We start from the raw sequence: 20,593 nt of genomic DNA, 5'->3' as shown, positions 1-20,593 counted from the left end.
TAGAGAAAGCATGAAGTATGTTCTATTTATAATGTCATGTAATGAGTTAATTCTGCTCCAGTTGCAATGACCCTACAAGTCTTGGTTACAACTAACAATAATTCCTTCCTTCTTTCAACAGTTATTTATTGCGTATCTCCTATGTGTGGCAACCTGGAACATACTGAGAACGCAGCAGTGAATGAACAGAGAAGATCTTTGCCCTCGCGGAGTTTACAATCTGATGGGAGAGGCATACAGTAAACAAATAAAAAGATAATTATAGACTGCAATAATTGCTATGAAAGCAATAAACATGGTAACTCAATAGGAATTAATTGAGGGGGGGATATCTACTTTAGATAAGACTGAATGTGTATACACCGTGCTCAGTTTCCCCTATTATTAACATTATTATAGGACATTTATCATAATTAATTCACCAATATTGACACATTATTATTAACCAAAGTTCCTAGTTTATTCAGATTATCTTATTTTTTACCTAATATTCCTTTTCTGTTCAAGGATCCTAGCCAGGAGACCACATTACATTTAGTCATCACATGTCTATAGGTTCTTCTCAGCTACGAGTTTTTTAGACTTTCTTTGTTTTTGATAACCTTGACATTCTTGACGAATCCTGGTCAGGTATTTTGTAGAACATCCTTCAAATTGAATTTGTCTGATGCTTAGACAAGAAGTTATGAATTTTTGGAAGAAAATCACAGAGTAAAGTGTCATTTTCATACATCATATCAATGGTATATAACATAAACATGACGTCACTATTGATATTGACTGATCATCTCGCAGAGGTGGTGTTTGTCAGGTTTCTCCAGTGTAAACTTACTTTCTCTTCTCCCTTCCCATGTTACATTCTTTGGAAGGAAATTACCATAGTCAGCCCACACTTAAGGAGTAGGGAGCTACACTTCCCTAAGTTGAGGGGGAAGTATCTACATAAATTATTTGGAATTCTGCTGAATCGGAAATTTGTCTATTCTTCCCCATTTAAATTTTTATTCAATTATGTATTTATATCAGCATATAATCATGAATATTTATTTTATACTTCATATTATAATCCATGTATTGCTTTATTTGTTTACACTGTGAACATTTTTGTTTATTACAGGTGAGAAGAGAGGGAAGATCAAAGAAATGAGGGACTGGAGCAATAAAGGAAGATGGAAGTAGGCAAACAAAAGAGATGAATGATAATCAAGAGACTACCTTTTTCTTGGCTCTGTCTTTCGGACAGACATCCAGTTCAGAGAAGAGATGCAGGTCAAAAATGAGGCCAGGTATTCAGGCACTGAGTTCTTCCCATCTCCCTTCTAATTTCATCTCATACCCAACATCAGATATTTTGTGAGGTCCTGAGACCTAAAAATGGAAAAAAAACATGCTTTTCTCTTTAAGGAGCTTACAGTCGAGGGAGTAACAAACACGTTAACGAACAACTATGATTTGATGCAACAGAGGCTAAAGCTGAAATATGAATAAAGTGCTGTGAGAGGCATGGGGAGAGTGAATTACAGTGTGGGGTAAGCAAGCAAGCCTTCACAGATGACGTGGCATTGGAGCACGTGAGGAAGGATAAGTTTCAGTTTCCTAGGATAAGAATTGGAGAAGAGTGTAGACAGAGATTGACATTTGGACTGCCATAAGGAGCTAATAGAATTGTTTATTTTACCACTAGGAAAAAACATATATTTATTTTTCCAAGATATTGAGAATCCGAGGAATAAAATAACCAAGATACTATGGCTTTGTAAGGCATGAGAAAGAGGGAAAAGAATATAAAATTGTGCAGACTCTTAAAAATGAGTTTTGCCAATGCATGAAACAAAAAAATATCCCTGAACTATTGACCTCAATATTTGGGAAGTGGCATCCTTTATTTAGATTTGTGCTGAGTCTTTGTTTCTAGTTATTATGAGTTCTCTTTGTTAGAGTTAGTTTAATGAAAATTCTACTTGATTCTCGAGTCTGATGATTATGCCTTAAGGTCACACAGTGTCATTTGAGAATTATTATATTATGCCCACATATAGATCCCTAAAGGTCCTAACTTCACTTAATAAGGCCCAGGGTAATGGCTCTGAGGAGGGAATAATTATTAAGCTGAAGCCCTGGTCTCCTGACAAATCTCTTGCTCCAACGTCAACGTTCAAAACTCCAGCTTCCATTTCTGGTTCTTGTCCAGGTTTTGAAACCAATTATTTCTTCTGTTTCCTTTCTTTTTTAATACCCATGGCCCTTGATTATCCTCTTTACCAACTTCATTCATTAAGATGTGTGAAAACAGGCAATGCTATACTTCTAGACGACTCAGCCCTATGAACATCAAAGCAGAGACTTTGTGTGTACAATATTTTCCCGTGTACAAAGCTCTTCCAAGAATATTATCATTTCTACCCTTTCAACAGAATCCCTATGAAACTGGCATTATAATACACATTCGTCAGGTTGGGAAATGGAGCATCAAGACAGCTAAGGGATTTACCCAAGGTCACCCAGCTAGTAAGGGAAAGAAGCAGAACTTCAACTTAAATGTTCTGGTTAAGTCCAAATCACACTAAAGGCAGCACACAAGTTCCCAAAATGATTCTGTTTGGGTATATTGCATGGCTCTTTTTTCTTTTTCTTTTTCTTTTTTTTTTTTTGAGGAAGATTTGCCCTGAGCTGACATCTGCTGCCAATCCTCCTCTTTTTGCCAAGGAAGACTGGCCCTGAGCTAACATCTGTACCCATCTTCCTCTACTTTATATGTGGGATGCTTGCCATAGCATGACTTGACAAGCGGTGCATAGGTCCGCAGCCAGGATCCCAACCAATGAACCCCAGGCTGCCGAAGCAGAACATGCGAACTTAACTGCTGCACCACTGGGCCAGCCCCTGCATGGTTCTAAATATGAAACTCCATAAACTACTTTGTCATCTGCTTTATGAAAACTTGGATCCCACATTTTAATTGGCCCATTTCGTCTCACCAGATTCACACACAGTATACGAGTATCAACCTAGGGAGAGAGTAAACAAATCGACTTAGTGACTGTCAGCAAATGTTGGCATTATGCCTCATGTGAAAAATTACTTTTCACGGTTCCGAAATTTTGGGTTAGTCATTTTGCCATCCATTGTTTGTCATAGATAGAGGGCCCTTAAAGATCATCTAAACCAACCCCCTAATTTTTGCAAAAAAAAAAGTAGGGAGGACTCTCAGAAGGTTATAAGGCTAGTTCGTGGCAACACCAGACCCAGAACCCAAGCCAGCTTGGTCATTAATCCAGTGCTGTTTCTAACTAACCACATGAAACTAAAGAACAAGACAATTTCCCACAGCCTGCTGTTTAGAACATGCTCTTATAGGTATCAAACTTCAGGTTCCAGCTAGGAATTTGATCTCAGAAATAACAATATCTTACACTTGTATAGCAAGTTTCCATTTGCAAAATGTTTTCACAAGCACTTGATCCTTGAGACCAAAATGTTCCTAATTTGCTATTGTATTATCCTCATTTGTCAAATGAGGGGTACACATAGGTTCTGAGTTTGAGCGACTTCCCCAAAGTCCTCTGATGGCAAGTATATTGCTCTTTCTAATTTTTATGCTTCCTTTTCAGTAAACTAGCAATAGGAATGTTAAGTAACCTGACTGGCCCAAGAATTTAAGTTTATGTTTAGATTTAAATTTGACATCATTATTTTTATCATAAAAGTAATCCATAATTATTAAAGGAAGTGTTGAAATGGATAAAAATAAAAGGTCCTTAAACATCACCTTTATTCCCACGAATAAAGAACAACTGTTAGTAACATTTTGTTAAATTTGCATTTGATCGCTTGTATAGCATGTTTTTTAACAGACTTGCAATTATACTGTATCCTTTTTCATTCAAAATTATATTTATTTCCTATGTCATTACAAACATATTGTTGACATGGTTTTTATAGCTAAGATTCCATCATGTGCTTAAGAAATTATTTTTTCAAGGGATCGTGGCTATCCTTTTTTAAAAAATTATCTCTTAGAGATAGATTCTAAAATATGTGATATCTAGGAATTAAAATAATCCAATAACGGAGTGAATGGAAATATAGATGAAAGAAGGGTAGCCAGGAGTTGGTCATTGTCAAAGCTGAGTGATGGCAACATGGAGGTGCATTGTACTCTTCTTGCTGCTTTGGTTTTTTGGAGGTATTTTTTGAGGAAGACTGGCCCTGAGCTAACATCCATGCCCATCTTCCTCTACTTTATATGCAGGATGCCTGCCACAGCATGATTTGTCAAGAGGTGCATAAGTCTGCACCTGGGATCTGAACTGGCGAACCCAGGGCCACCAATGCGCAACGTGCAAACTTAACCACTGCACCACTGGGCTGGCCCTGCTTCTTTGGTATTTTGATGTTATCCACAATAAAAAGCTTTTTTAAAAAGAAAAAATCTCATCTTATGATTGTAAAAGTGCTCAGTAGATTTAGATTGTTGTTCTCAATTCTTTACTCTCTCCCTCTGCCATATAAACTTGCAGGGCCCTAAAAGGTGCAGAGTAAATTGCCTGACTCCATTGACGTTGGTCTTGGTCATGTGACTCTCTCTGACCAATGGAATCTTAGCAGACAGGATGGAGGACAGGTTTTAGACATGCTTTCTTAGTCTAACTAATCCTCTCACCTTCCCCTATCACAACGGGAAAAGCATGCCCCAGGAAGCAGCTGACCCCTCAGTGTGGTCCCAAAACAAGACATGTGCAGCAGACTGGAACACAGTCTGAAGGGTGGAGCCACGCCTAGCCAACCTGAAGCCTAAACCTGAACGAGAGGTGCCCCAGCTGACACGCAATCGCCTACACAAACAAGTGAAAAAATAAGTAAGTAAAATAAATAAGTACTTATAAGTCACTAAGTTTGGGATTAGTTTCTTCTATGACATTTTTTGCAGCAATAGCTGATTAATACAGAGTCAAACCATTTCCCCCAAACTGAACATTTTAGGTATTCATAGTTTTCCAATAATACAAATAATAGACATTTTTCTGTACATAAAACTTCGCCACTATTTCTGGTCATTAAGTTCAGATACAATGTTATAAAATGCTGTTTATATGTAAGCTGAGAAAGTTTCATTTATGGATACTCTTCTAAAAAGGAAAATTATGAAAAGAATTAGAACAAACATTCTCTGTTTCTTGTTGTCAGAAAAACTGTAAATACAGTTTTTGTTGTCTTAACACTCAAAAAGATTCTTTCCTGTTTCTCATGGGGCTTGGTAAAACCAGCTCCTCTGTTAACTTTCTCAAGTTCTGTCTCTTTCTCCCCAAATCCCAAGGATAGAAAAGTATAGGGACCTCACCATGTAGTAGTGGCATCCAGGGTTGAGGTGGGTGGGCTTCATCGCAAATAAAAGGCCTCTTTAGTTTGATTTTCTAGAGATCGATCTGTCTTTATGGATATACCCTGTATGTTTAGTTTACAAAAATTGGAAATGAATCAGTGAATCCTATCGACAGATCCATTATTCACCTGGAAAATTCAGGAATATGTGGCCAACTGCTAAGTGGGCCAAAACGCATTACAGTGTCTGTGGGCAATGGAATCCAGTGTCCAGTGTCACAAAGACATGTGAATATTTATATGAAGAAAAAGTCTGTGGCCTCCTCTGAGTCATCATTCTGATGAGAATTCTAATTGTTCTGATGAAAATTCCAAGTATGTTTTGTTATTGCATCCAGAGTAAGGAGGAAGTAGAGTAGGGAGAGGGGAAGAAGAAGAGGGAAGGGAAGAAGAAGAGTGAGGGGAAAGGAGATAAAGAGAAGGAGTTGTTGTTCTTGGAGGTCAAGGAAATTATATACATTTTCTTCAATACCTAATATCATAGTTGCTAAAGAAGAAGAAAGCAGAGAATGAAGAGTGAGGGTGAGAGGGGTGGAGGAGGAGGAGATGGAGCAAAAGAAGGGGAAGTAGAGGAAGCAGTTGTTCCTGGAGGCTAGAATTAACACCAAATGGCATGTACGTGTGTGTTTACTATCTAACACAGAATTGCTAGACAAAAACTTTAAATCACAGATGATTCTCTCTGGCTTCTCAATTATTCCGATTAATGATATGTACCTGGAAGCAAGTTGTTTCCCCTCCAATGCTACATTACAACAGTGATCCTCAAAGCGTAGTTCCTAGGACCAGGAGTGTCTGCATCACCTGGGAACCTGTTACAAATGCAAGTTCTCAGGCCCCACCGCAGACCTACTTAATCAGAACCCGGAGAAGGTGAGGTCCAGCTGTATGAGTTTTAACAAGCCTTCCATACCCTCCATGTGGTGCTGATACATAATAAAGTTTAAGATCCACTGCTCTGGGAAATGGTCCAGTTGGGAAGTGATCAACATTCACAGCTACTGCCAAATCTTTACTTTGGTTCCCCATCCTCATCCACTTCCGGGAAATGAGAGATGGCATGGTTACTACCATCACTAGTGTCAGTAATTTCCCTGGTTATTAGATTCATAGAGTGGAAATCCCTTTGCCACCAGCACCATCCCTTTATGTTGTGGTTTCACTGCCAGTTCCGTTTTCAAAGCCTTTGATGTGGTATTCAGGTATGTTCCACGAGTGTTCTATCCAGTGGCCAGTCTGACAGCTAGAAAGTGGTTTATCTCTTGGTTCAGTTCTCAAAGTCTTTACTATGCTGTTTGGAATAATTTCCAGCCATATGTGGCTAAGGTGTGAGCCCAAGAGTTTATAAACAGCTTTATTGGGTCACTTTCTCAAGCTCCTCCCTCTCCAAAATTTCCCCGGTACTTTCCAGTTTCCTGGGGTTCTCCTATGGTCAGAAGGCTGAAGCTTTATTTACCCTACTCTGAAGCGAGTTTCCCTTGACTGCTCCCATGTCTGAGTCCAAGCAGCAAGAAGACAGGGGAGAGAAAAACTCAACAGGGGTTCACCCTACGTTCCTGGGACAACAGGTCCTTTGATTGGAGAAGAAGGTGCCCTCCCTCAGAGTTTTAGATGCCTGTGGGCCCCACTGCTGCTACTGTCACCAGCAGGAGGTCCCTTTCTCACTCTTCAAGTCTGAACCAGATGGTACCTCTTGAGCACTATCCATTTCAATGCCAACTTCTGGGTTTCAGGCTGCCTTGAGTCCAGACCAGGGGATACTGGACAGGGAACGAAGAGGGGCAAACCAACCACCAGTTCAGCTATACTTCTAATTCTGGTCTTCTGTCCCAAACTCCCTACTATTATTCGCTTTTCAGAGTCCTCACATGGCTGCTCTCTGCTCTGCCCAAGGTTTATAGACGCATTCAGTGGATGGGACAGGGTAGAGTATGCTGACTCCATTTTACCCAGAACCAAACTAGATATTCCCTTTTTATTGAACTGAAAGCTCTCTCTCTGTTTTTGCTGTTGCTGTTAGTGCCCTTGAGTCCATTCCAACTCCCAGTGACCCTGTATATAGCAGAGCCCAACCCTGCCCAGTCTTTTTGCACCATCCTCTCACCTTCTGGCACTCTCTCAGACAATGCTCCATTGCTATTCAGACTTTTCACAGCCAATTTCTTCAGAAATGGGTGGCCTATTTTCTACATGTATCTTAGTCTGGAAACTCCACTGAAACCTGTCCACCATGGGTGACCCCGCTGGTATTTGAAATACCGGTGGCATAGCTTTCAGTATCACAGCAGCACACAGCCATCACAGTATGACAACCAACAGAGGGTGGTGTGGTTCTATGAGTGGGAGACAACAGGAGACAACAGCGGTAAGAGTGCTGAATCTTAACCATTAGACCACCAGGACTGGCTTCTCTCTATAATTTCTTCTTATTTGTTTTTGTTTCACATCTTGGGATCTCACAAAATGAAACCTATTTTTCTTCCTCCTGAAAGTCCCTATATTTCCTTTTTTTTAAAAGGTATGCTTTATTTGGCGGGGGTTGGGGGGTGTGAGGAAGATTGGCCCTGAGCTAACATCTGTTGCCAATCTTCCTCTTCTTTTTCCCCCCAACACCCCAGTACATAGTTGTATATCCTGGTTTTAGGTCATTCTAGTTCCTTTATGTGGATGCCACCACAGCATGGCTTGATGAGCAGTGCATAGGTCCGCACCCAGGATCTGAACCAGTGAACCCTAGGCCACCAAAGCAGAGCACATGAACTTAACCACTTGGTCACGGGGTCAGCCTCAGAAAGTCCCTTTATTTTCAAGTTTCCTGTTCTCAAAGCTAAAATTAAAAATGTAGAGGTTTTATAGATCTTAGATTTCTTATTTTATGGTAAATAAAGTCAACCCACAGATTGACTCGGTAGGTACAACTTGTGGAGGATCCAACCTCAGTTGCTTTTTTGATCTCCCTTTGAAGTCGAACAGTAGACATTGCACGAAGTTTCTTTTCTGTCATGAGATGTATGAGATGTATTAGGATTAGCAGAACTCCTACACTAAGAGATAATCTCAGTCCCTTCCAAGCTCTGCTTCTTATCTTGATTTAGAGATGAACTGGAGCATCATCCACTGTGGTCTCAGTCTTATTCCACATAAGTTCTGCAACAGCTCTGGTCCCTGCTTCCTGGTCTCCCGGAGAAAAAGATAGTTTGCATCGGTGATGACTTTTGGCAATTCTATATTGACTTTGTACTGATTTTTATCTCCACCAGAAGCTTCAATGGCTCTGCACTCTAGGAAACATATTTGCTAACTGGTTTTTTGGTTTTTTTCTTTTTTGAGGAAGATTGGCCCTGAGCTAACATCTGTGCCCATCTTCCTCTGTTTTATATGTGGGACGCCTGCCACAGCATTGCTTGATAAATGGTGCATAGGTCTCTGCCCAGGATCCAAACTGGTGAACCCTGTGGCACCAGAGCGGAGTGCGTGAACTTAACCACTAAGCCACCTGGCTGGCCCATTGTTTTTTTAAGTTGTTCAAGTTCTTACTGTAATCTGACATGTTCATCTTTGGCTCTTCCACAGCATCTATACCTGGTCTCTCTAGATTTTCCTTTTGTCTCTTAAGCTCTCATTAACTGATGCCATTTTACTGTGAAGTTTACTTCTTTTAAAATCTCTCACCAAGAGCAGTCCCCAATCTTTTCAGTTTCAAAGTTCTGCTCCTTTGGGAGACACTTCCTCTAGGTTCCTGCTTATTGTCTCCACTTCTCAGGTCAGTTGCAAACTTAAATGCTAACACACCATCTGGCACAAAGAAAACACTCAAATATTTGTTGAACAAAAATCTACTGTGAGTTCCATGAATGATCCAGCCTTTCCAGTCTAAGGTAGCTCTTCCCATATCCCCAGACCTTTTTTGATTTGGCATCATATATGCCCAAGAAGACTGATTTAAGTTAACTCAGCAAAGATCTACTGTGTAGAATAAAATAAAATAAGCTCACCATTGCATTTTCCCTTAATCAGATATGTAGTCTAATAACTTTTCAAGTACATGATTACCTACAGGACAGAATGCCCTAAGAAAGGTTTCTATAAAGAACTATGAAAGTTTAAAGAAGAGCCTGTGCCTAATTATGCTATTAGAGGAGATTTGATGGAGAAAATACCTCTTTAAGTAAGAATTTTAGGATAGGTTAGATTTTGACAGGAATAGACCATGGGGCATGTTCTAGTAGGATGGACTGAGGTGAGCAAAGGCGTGGAGGTGGGAAAGCATAGGACCTATTTAGGAAATGGCTTGATTAGAATACAGAGTAAAATTGAAATTCTGCAGGGAAATAGAATGGAATTCAAGAAGCAAGAAAAGAATTTGTAGAGCGTCTAGAAAGGCAAGTAGGGATTTTGTTTTTAAACAATGGGATAAAAGTGAGCCACAGAGCAGAAAAATAACATGAACAATTAATATTTAATATATAATGAATCACAACATGCAGAGATTTTATGGTTGGATAATTAGAGATTCTAGTTTTTGAGGATCTACCATATAATAGACGTTATGCCGGATACATTAAGTGGAACTTAGCTTTTTTTTTTGGCTGCCAAAAAGATCTTAATCCAGACAAAAATAATTTGAGTGGATGTGATGTATGACAATGGTACAAACTTGTATGGAATACATAATGGATTGAAACAGAAGATCTTCAAAAACATTCCAGACTATTCTATAATGAACAATGTAGCAAAATTCTCTTTTGATACCACTGAACTTTTATATCATCCAAGAGCTATATAGCCATTTTCCTATTCCAACAAAATCCCAGATTGTATTGAAGGCACATTTACCAAACATAAATTTAGAGCTATTGTCAACTATTTAATATGAAAGTTGAGTTTGCTGTCATGCCTCTAAAAACACAGTAAAGGTGGTATGCAATACTCTTTAGAAATAAGAATATAGTTCCTAGAATGCAAGCCAAAGATATACTTTAGAAAATATCTACTTTTAAATTCACTTTTCCAAGTTATAGTTTGGCAGAAAATTTTACATAAATTAATCTTTTAAGCAATAAGATGCAGGCACCAAAATTCATTATACATAATGCCCTTGAAAGAACTTAAAGGGACCAGTAAGTTCGTTCAAAAAACAAACCAACCAGTGACATTTACAAAATGTGTATATTATTGACGCCAAATAAATTTTTCAGAGTCTCTGACCCAAATAGCAACTTCTCCAACCTAAAAAATTGAGAGAAGAAAAAAAAAGGAGCAACATTCATTTCAACAGTGAATTGTGAATCCCGCGATCAGCTCATCTCCTATCTAAAGTGCAGTTTCAAATCAATTTATTGTTTTTCTCTATTGGATATGGCAATACTATCTTACGAAGAAAAGTTTAAACTATTAGGAGAATTTTGTGGTCTTTTCAGTATCCTAGTTGACATGTGTAATCTAAGGAATTATGAACTACTGTAGGCATATGTAAAATTTATAACTGAAATTGAGTGATCAACACAAAAAGGAACGTAATGTTGATGTCAAGTCAATGTATAAGGAATTAAAAACATTAAATAGTTTTCTAAACTCTACTATGAAATTCCTGTTTTAATACTGCAATATATTTACATTTATATTTATATTTATATTATTTATATTTATATTATATTATATTTATATTATTATATTACATTTATATTTATATTTATTAAATTCTAGTAAGAATCTACTAGACACATTTTCAAATATTATCTAGTTCCCCCAATTTTTTTTTAGTTTTTTGTTTCCTTTTTCTCCCCAAAGCCTCCCAGTACATAGTTGTATATTTTTAGTTGTAGGTCCCTCTAGTTGTGGCATGTGGGATGCCACCTCAGCATGGCTTGATGAGCAGTGCCATATCCGTGCCCAGGATTCGAACCAACGAAACACTGGGCCACTGAAGCAGAGCACGTGAACTTAACCACTCAGCCATGAGGTCAGCCCCTCAAGATTTTTTAACTCTTATTATTAACTTTGCCATTATCAGTTGCTGGTGGAGAACATAGCTTCTTGAATGTAATATTTATTAAAAACTTAAGGTCTAGAATGGCATAAGAAAGATGACTGTCAAATCTAGTGATGACTTCTATAAAAAATGAGATATTAGAACTAGTAAGCATTGAAACACTCATAAAAACTTCATTTCCATGAAAGCAAGATGTGCAAATATTTTATAAGAAATTATTATATCCTAGGAACTTTGAGTACATATTTATTGCAATTAAAAATTCAATTTTTCTATGACATGTTCAATTACTTGATCTGTATACCTTATATAGAAAGAATTCGTGTTTGTTCTGTTATTGAAAAATAAATGATTTGTTGAGTTTAATTTTTTAAGTCGAAAAAGAAGCATCTTTTTCAAATTCAAAGATGCTTTATAAGCCAGATGAGCATGAAAATGATCCTCTTCTAGGGGTTATATGACGAAGAGAAATATGTAGTGAAAAAGACAAAGAGGTAGAAGTGGAAAAGGTTACTAGAGAGAAGTTTTAATAAAATTAAACCTATGGGGGATGGCCCAGTGGCTCAGTGGTTAAGTTTGCATATTGTACTTCGGTGGCCTGGGGTTCGCCAGTTTGGATCCCGGGTGTGGACATGGCACCGCTTGGCAAGCCATTGCTGTGGTAGGCATCCCACATGTAAAGTAGAGGAAGATGGGCACCGATGTTAGCTCAGGGCCAGGCTTCCTCAGAAAAAGAGGAGGATTGGCAGCAGTTAGCTCAGGGCTAATCTTCCTCAAAAAAAAAAAAATTAAACCTATAGAGCCTAATATCAATAACAAGTAGTAGCAATTATTGTAGCCACAACATGCAGATTAAAGGCAATTTAATATAACAAAAGAAAAAGGACTTCAAGTTATGAAACCTAGAAATCAGCCCTGGCTCAAGCACTGTACATTACTTAGCTTGAGTGAGCCTCTCTATTGACTTACCTGTAAAATGAGAATGATAATCCCAACCTTACAAGATAGTGTTAGAATAAAAAAGTAATGCAAGGGCATTAGAAAATGTTACTTATTTGATATATGCATATTTTACATATATTTCACATTATTTTTAAGTGAGTACTTTTTCAAATCCACAAGAATTTGTTCATCTCTTTTTTTCTCCAACTTCCCCCTTCTATAATAAAGGAAATTTCTAAGTTCCTTGAAAATGATGGCAGCATCCCCCTATGGTGGTGGTAATATCGCATCAATTTTTGAGAGAAGAAATAATAACGAGTTCAGAAGTTTATAGACATGCCCTCGAGTTGTGTCTACACAACTTCAGAATATCAGAACAGCTATGAGAATAGTCTGTTAATCCAAAATTTTGCCTTCATCACTCAAAATTTCAAGGGGCTTGCAGCAAAATAATCAGGTGTTTGACTCAAACTCTTAACTCCTTATCAGGTAATTAGATATCATATTATTGATTTTTTTAATGAAAATGACACTAGTGCTTTTACTACAGAAAAAAGACTATTCTGGCTGTTTTCTGGCTTAATGACACTATCATAGAAAACACCCTAAGAACAATTTTTAAAATATTAGAGAAAGGGGATGACATCATCAAGGCAAAGTACCAATGAAACGTACGTCTGCTCTTTAAAAGCTGCTAAACAGTGGCTGACAAAGGTCTTTGGCTTTTGCTGCTTCGAATTTCTAAGAGCTATAAACCACTGTAGATGATGTAACTTTCCTTGTGGATTGTGAACACTTCTAGGGACCAAGCTCTGAACTCACTTCAACCAAAACAGAGCAAGATGCAAAACTGCTGAAGGGATGCTTTGATTTGACAGGAACTCCTGAAGGTGAGTCTGACTACTGAGAAGGAGCAGCAGTGACACGGTGTGTGCCACCACCAGGCGCTTGTTTGTGGGCAGGGATCTAGCGACACCCAGGAGATTGATCCCAAGCATCCCTGCCAGAGTTTTAAAGGCTCAAAGACTGAGGGAGATCTTTAGAAATAACACTTGGATTAGAAGATAGGTTCATCCTTCTAGAGCAAGGTAAGTTCTCACCCAACACCAGCATCTCTCTTAGCTGCCTTTTAAGGTGTCAGATTCCTTACCTCTGTGCTCAACAGCCAACTATACAGATACAAATACAGATTATAGTAAAGGAGATACACCATCAGAGTTCTTGATAATACCAAAATAATCCTAAAAATTCTGTCTCTGTCTTTGGTTTCTGTAACATCTGCAGAAATCTGGAAGACTGGCAGCACCACAGAATTTTGATCTAAGTTTTGGCTTTCTATCCAGATAATCAGTGACTTATAGACCTGCCATTTATCATGGGACCTTGGTCTCACAATTTAGTCCAAGTGAAGGTAGACAAAGGGGATCAGAAAGGTTTTACTGTGCATTGAATGATTTCAAGTTTGGGTTCACAGCAGAGAAACATCTGATAACCTCAGAATGAAGAGAATTGAGAGGCTATGTGTCTAGTCACAGGAATGGCAATGATCATTTCATGGGTAAATCGGCTTACTTCTTAACATCCCATTATTAAACACATATCTGTGTGGTCCAAAGGAATCAGGTGGAGATCTTTTTGGCTCTGGCTCTGGCTCCGGCTCCAAGATTCAGGATGTTCTAGAGAAGTTCCCTGCTATTTTTTATTTCTTATGAGGATGGTAATAAGACCCTACATTGAACTAGTCCTTACAGAAACCTCAAAATCTCCCAGACTATGCTACATATTCTCCCTCTCCCTAGCATATAAGTAAGACATCCTTCCTTCCTTCATTCATGTATTCTGGGACTAGGACAGCTGTTGAGTGTACCACTGTATGCATAAGATATGAGAGACGTGAGCCCCTCCTTCTTGGAGAACGTGAAATAAGAGAAAATATAATTTAAACACCTTAAATCATCAATTACAGTAATTAAAATCCAGAAAGAGAAAGATACACAGGAGACTCCTGATGGAGTTAGGAATACTTTTATGGTCACTGGATTCCCTCACGGGACTAGACTGTCCTGGCTCAAATTGGAGAAATCACAACGCTGCACTAACGTACATACACTTTGTCCTGTGGAGATAATCAGCGGCAGGAAGACAGTATTGTACATGAAGAACTGAAAAAACAAACAAAAAATGATAATCAAGGATTTTATATACTATTATATCATTGCGTAAATCTTGGCTTGATTCTTGTCACAGGACCATAAACCAGCTATGATCTTGTCACTGACCCCCCAGTGAACTCAGGACAAACCAGCAAATAGCTTTTCCCAGGTCAAGGCTCTTATATTGAAAGAACAGCCTTAATGATCCTAGAAGAAAAGATGAAGAGAATTCCACCCAGAACTTCTAGCTAATTCTGTGAATCTACAAAGTTTCTATGGTTGGGGCTACTACTGAATCAAATAAAAATGACATGGGTGAGACTCGGCTTAGCCTATGAGGAGTTCAGATATACTCAGAATTAAAGCTATTGTTACAGACATCAAAAGCACCAACCCTGGTTCCTGAAAACACAGTCATTCTCACTAGTCCACAACATTGGGAGTTAAGCTTAGTGGGGTTGAAAACTTGAGTACTGGAATCAAGTAGACCTGGGACCATCACTTGGCTCTGCCATTTACCAGCTGTGTGACTTTGACAACGTTATCTCTGTGCACTTCAGTTTCTTCACCTTCAATATACAAATAATATTAACAGCTATCTGGTGAAGTTGTTGTCAAGATAAAATGAGGTAATGACTAGAAAGTGATTTGTATGGTGTCTCGTGGTGTTGTCATTACAGGCTAGCTATTATCATCATTGATTTTTCAAAAGCTGTACTGATGACCCTGTGAAAGTCTTACCATAAACAACATGAGTTCTTATTCTGATATAATAGTATATAAAATCCCTGAGGATCATTTTTCCTGCTTTCAGTTCTCTATGTACAATATTTATGTAATTACGTAATCATTGATAAGTACAAGGAGATCTAAATGCTAGCTTTCAGTTCTCTATGTACAATATTTATGTAATTATGTAATCATTGATAAGTTCAAGGAGATCTAAATGCTAACCTCTCTTCTACCTCTGAATCACTGCAAGATAATGGGTCAGTTACCCTTTCTGTGCCTCAGCCACAAGATGGAGTTATTAATAGCTATCTTCCTACCTCCTGCACATTTTAAGAAAATTATATGAGATAGTGGAACATAAATACATTGAAAAAACAGAAAGTTGTCTAAAAAAAGTGTCCCTGAGCTGCTATAAGACATCTAGTCATTCTCCAAGGTTCATGCTCAGGTTATGTCACTCCCTCCTCCCACATGCACAGTGCTCTAAAATGTTCCCTGTTTCCAGGGCCTGAAAGAGAAGCTGAATTGATTCTGGCAAATAAAATCAGGTAAGGTGCTATTCACAGATAAAATGGTATTATATCTGACCCTCTTGATTTATGCCCCTACCCCCCTCCATCTTAGCTCGCATTGTCATTTTAGCTGGGTAAATTTTACCAGGGAAAAAAATTGATTTTATGAATGAGGGTCTTTACAAGGTCCTTCAAATCCTAACACATCTTAGAATGTCTAAGGATGAGCCTGACCCAGATCCAAGCGGAAATTAACAAAACGCATGAGAGTTTCGGTGACTTCCTTTGTGATGATTGTTGGTTGAAGGGAATGTTTATGGGTGTAACAGCAGCTACAAAGCAACTGAAACAAGACCCTGGTTGTTTTAAATTCTCTAGTCTTCCTTTGAGAGTCTATTCTAGCCTAATTCACTCCCAGTAGTCTAGAGAAAGCTCTATATTCAATGTTCAGTCCCTTTTAGTGGTGAGGCCCGAGCAGGGCAGTGCCCAGACCAGAAACGCACATTAGCCTGATCTCCTTTAAGCATAGATTCAGGGAGATGGAGAAAGGATATTTTCCTCATAGAGGAAAACAGTTTGAGATTTGAGCGCTGGATTAGTTAAAGTCAATCTTATAAGTACTGATAAGATGGGCAAATCTTCAGTGACAATGTTTTCTAAACACACAGGAGTTAAGCTGTACCAGGTTTGTAAGAGGAGTGTTTTCCTTCCACGAACCCTTAAGTTACACATTACAAAACCATGTGCTTGGCCTAAATGTAAACATACCCAGGTTGTGTAAAAGACTTATTCACTTATTTATTCATTCAATAAACATTTCTTGGCCACCATACTAGGCATTAGAGGGAGAGGAATAAGATACAGTCCTTATCCTGCAGCAGATTATATATCTATGAAGAAATGACATATATAAAGCAAATTATCATAAAATAGAATAAAAGTTTGTTTTAGAAAGATGTACAAGATATGTACTTGATACTTTACCACATACAAGAACATGAGCATTGTCCAATTGTGATGGTGAGGAGAATCTTTATAAACTCACCAAAGCTAGAAGTCTATTTTGATGCAGTTTCTAAAACTGCTGTTCTTCTCTTGACTCTTGGTTAGAAGCATAGAGAAAGTTTATAAGAGGTATGGGGATGTTGTGCCTATAGCTAAGGGCCAATGTACTTGAAGGCTCAAAGCTTTCTCTGCAACCATAGATCAGTAATGGAGTCACTGTGCTCAGGGCTGCTGAACTGGCACAAGCTGACCTCTTTTCCTCTTGAGGAAGACAACCCTTCCAAGAAAAATGGAGCATCCTTTATATGGGACAATATGACCCCAATGTATACTATAGGTCTTAGAATCAAGACCATCAGGACTTCATACTTGATGGCCAGCATATTATTGTTACACAATGTATAAGTTTAGAGGCTCAGGGGTTATCAGTTCAGCTGGTTCTTGCAAGACAAAAATGAAGTCAAAGTCCTGAGCTCAGCTGCCACACGGGGCAAATTAACTTGGCTCTTATTCATAGTGCTAGGCTTTACAGGTAATCCCAGCCAACTCTCTTGAAAATACGAGCTGACAAACACAAGCAAGAACAGAGAGTGACCTTCCCAGCATAAACTCATCTTCAAAATTATTAAAGCTATAGGAGCTAAAACAGTATCATCACCCTCATCCTAAAGCACACAGCACTTTCTTTCCTAACACATTCTTTTTTCTGTCCTAGAAAACCCAATGTGCCACTTTGTGGGGGATGAAAACCAAACCATAGAGATCCAGTTCCACTTTCACCCATTTTCACCCATCTTGGAGGTACAAATGTTTATTTTTGTGGCTTTCCTGCTAATGTATACCGGCAGTCTCATTGGTAATGCGACAATCTTTCTCACTGTCTGGGCAGAGCGTTCACTTCACATTCCCATGTATTTCTTTCTGGCCAACCTGGCGGTTCTGGAGATCTTTTACTCTTCCACTGTTGCCCCTCTGGCTTTGGTCAACCTCCTGACCATGGGGAGAATACCCATCTCTTTCACTGGCTGTGGCACACAGATGTTCTTCTTTGTCTTTCTGGGCAGTGCTGACTGTATCTTCTTAGGGATCATGGCTTATGATCGGTTTGTAGCTATCCGGGATCCTTTGCATTACACCCTCATCATGAGACGGCGGCTGTGTGCCCAGCTGGCTGTGGGAGCCCTTGTCCTTGGTTTCATTGTAGCCTTACAACTGACAGTTCTGATTTTCCATCTGCCATTTTGTGGCCACAATAGAATCACTCACTTCTACTGTGATGTACTCCCTATCTTGCGGTTGGCGTGTGGAGATACTCGAACGCAAGAAACCATGATCTTCATCGCCAGTGTCATCATCCTTACCATTCCCTTTTCCCTGATCTCCATGTCATATTTCTTCATTGTGGTTGCCATTTTGAAGATCCACTCAGCAGAGGGACGGCACAAGGCGTTCACCACCTGCTCTTCTCATCTGACTGTGGTTCTCCTCCAATATGGCTGCTGTAGCCTCATCTATTTACGCCCCAGCTCTAGTTACAACCCAGAAATGGGCCGTGTGGTGTCTGTTGTCTACACCTTTGTCACCCCTGTCTTGAATCCCTTGATCTACAGTATCAGAAACAAGGAGCTGAAAGATGCACTAAGTAAGATAATGAAAAGACATTTACTGAACTAAAAAATGTGAGAGTTTCTGGGGTCATGTAAATGGCAGGAAATACTTCTTCAGAAAATGATAAACTCAGGGATCAGATGACGTAAACGTTTGGGGAATTGGATTTACCTCTTCTGCATGCCCCAGTTCCTATTTCTAGCTCCAAATATAGTGTAGCTCCTGAAAGGAAGACATTGTCATTTAAAATAAGACAGAGTAAACTTCTGATGGGCAAGTATTTCTGTTTTGTTCACTGATCCATCCCCAGTGCCTCACTAAAGTAGATACTCAATACATATTTATTGAATTATGTGATGGCAAAGAACGGTCCTACTTCTTTGTTATCTCCCCACAATGCTATACAGATATTTGTATTTACTGGGCATTCAATAAATATTTGTAGAATAATTGAGTTTCCCTCGAAGAGCAGGAGTGATTCTTCAAGTTTCCACTCATACACTCTTATTGTTCTCTTTCCTATGGACTGAGTCTTGGGAATTGTTTATTGTGAGGCCAATCAGTGTTGAGAAGTTGTAAAAATATGATACATAAATATCTGGCATGTATTGCTATTTTAAAAAGTGTAATTGGTGGTGCTTCAAAATTAGAAACAGGATCTTCCTTCCATTTTCTTCTCATTCCAAATGGGAAATTTCAAGAAGGGGTGAAGGGACTAATGGTTGTTTGGCAGAACTAGTATGAGAACTTCCTTTCTCTGTTCTTGCCAACCAATCTTGTTATGGTTCTACTTTTAAAGTAACACTTTTCCAGTTATAAATATAGTAAATGTCCATTTTTAAAAGTTGGAAAACATCAAAGTAGAAAGAAAGTTGAAAAATCATTTCTAACTCTACCAATTAAAACAAACCTCAGACAATATTTGGGTACTATACACATTATGTATATTATATTATGAGGAGCTTTTATACCATGCTTCATTCTCTAACTTCTGACACAAACATCTGCCATGCTGAAGGAGCCTTCTAAAATATGATTGCCGTAATATATCCATTTATCTTTATTAGCATTTAGGTGTCTACCAATTTTTCACTATTATAAGTATCACCGTGATAAACATCCTTACATATAATTCACTGTGTGTAACTCTCATTACTTCCTTAGGGTTAAAATATTTTAAAGCCCTACTTACACATTAGCAAATCGCATTCCAGAAAGACTACTAATTTATACTCCCACAAACTATTTACAAAAGTACTTGCCGTATAATTTCATGGTCAACACTGGGCTGGTTTGCTTTCTTCCTTCTTTCCTATCTTTCTTCCTTCTTTCCCTCCTTTTTCCCTCTCTCCCACTTCCTTCTCTCTCTCTTTCTTCCTTCCTTTCCTTTTCTTTTTTTCCTTTCTTTCTTATTATTTGTCAATTTGATGGTTTTAAAATGGCAATTATTTATCTTGTTTACATTTATTGATTAAATTGATCTTTTATATATTTTATAGCCATTTAAATTTTTTGTGGATTTTTCTAAGATGCTTAAAGAATTTTAAGATTTATTTTTAAGTCTTTGTATTTTATGTCAATGCTGTCTCTACAATACACGTGGAAAATATTTCAAAAGTTTCCTAATGATTTTATATACATACATATATCTTTACCATTATGGAATTCAGTATTCAAATTTTTGCTTTGTGATTTTTCCATTTTTATAATAAATAAATTCTGAAATCAAACAGACACTATATTCAAGCGTATTTTGTTCTTGCTGCTTTATCTTTAAAATTTCACATGAAACATTTATCGTTCTGGAATTTATTCTGTTGTATGCTGTGTTACAAGGCATTAACTTTTCTCCCAAAATAAGTTATCGATTGCTTCAGCACAATTTTCATATCATGTCTCCTTTTCCCATTGAACTGAGATGTCCTCTGATACATACTAAAGGCACATTTATGCTAAGCTCTGTTTCTTGGCTGCTTACCGTGTTCCATAAATCAGTCTGTATATTCCTGCACTAATACCGCCTTATTTGCATCATTGATATTCTCTAATCATTTATGTCTAAATAGTAGAGTCTATTTATCTTTCCAGAAATTTGCCATGGTAAAAAGGTCTGGAGTTTGCCTTTAAATAGGCTGTGGTGGTTTTAAAATAGGTCCACAAATTCTGTGATACTCCTCCCTTTGCAAGGTGGAAACTAATTCCCCTCCCTTTGAGTGTGGGCTGTACTTAGTAACTTATTTCTAGCAAACAGAATGTGGCAGAAGTGA

General features: G+C 38.3%; 1 protein-coding gene and 1 long non-coding RNA gene across 2 annotated transcripts in view; one reads left to right on the top strand and one right to left on the bottom strand.

The window, feature by feature from the left end:
• The window catches only part of LOC139074361 (uncharacterized), a 37,387-nt gene that overhangs the window by 8,248 nt on the left and 8,546 nt on the right, over positions 1-20,593 (bottom strand). Inside the window, exon 2 of the long non-coding RNA XR_011523893.1 lies at positions 1,216-1,368. This is a non-coding gene — a long non-coding RNA (uncharacterized lncRNA). The remainder of the gene's footprint in view (positions 1-1,215; positions 1,369-20,593) is intronic.
• Positions 17,442-18,392, top strand: LOC103564927 (olfactory receptor 10V1-like). The gene has a single exon (XM_008540861.2). The coding sequence runs from the start codon at positions 17,442-17,444 to the stop codon at positions 18,390-18,392; it is 951 nt and encodes a 316-aa protein (XP_008539083.2).

The sequence above is a fragment of the Equus przewalskii genome, chromosome 11, assembly GCF_037783145.1.
Source record: "Equus przewalskii isolate Varuska chromosome 11, EquPr2, whole genome shotgun sequence".
Taxonomy (NCBI): Eukaryota; Metazoa; Chordata; class Mammalia; order Perissodactyla; family Equidae; genus Equus; species Equus przewalskii.
The sequence above is the reverse complement of the archived record's forward strand: the minus strand, read 5'-3'. Positions and strand labels throughout refer to the sequence as shown.

What these genes read in the sequence shown, in the direction of transcription:
- LOC103564927 (XM_008540861.2), top strand. Translation starts at nt 17,442, where the DNA reads ATGTGCCACTTTGTGGGGGATGAAAACCAAACCATAGAGATCCAGTTC.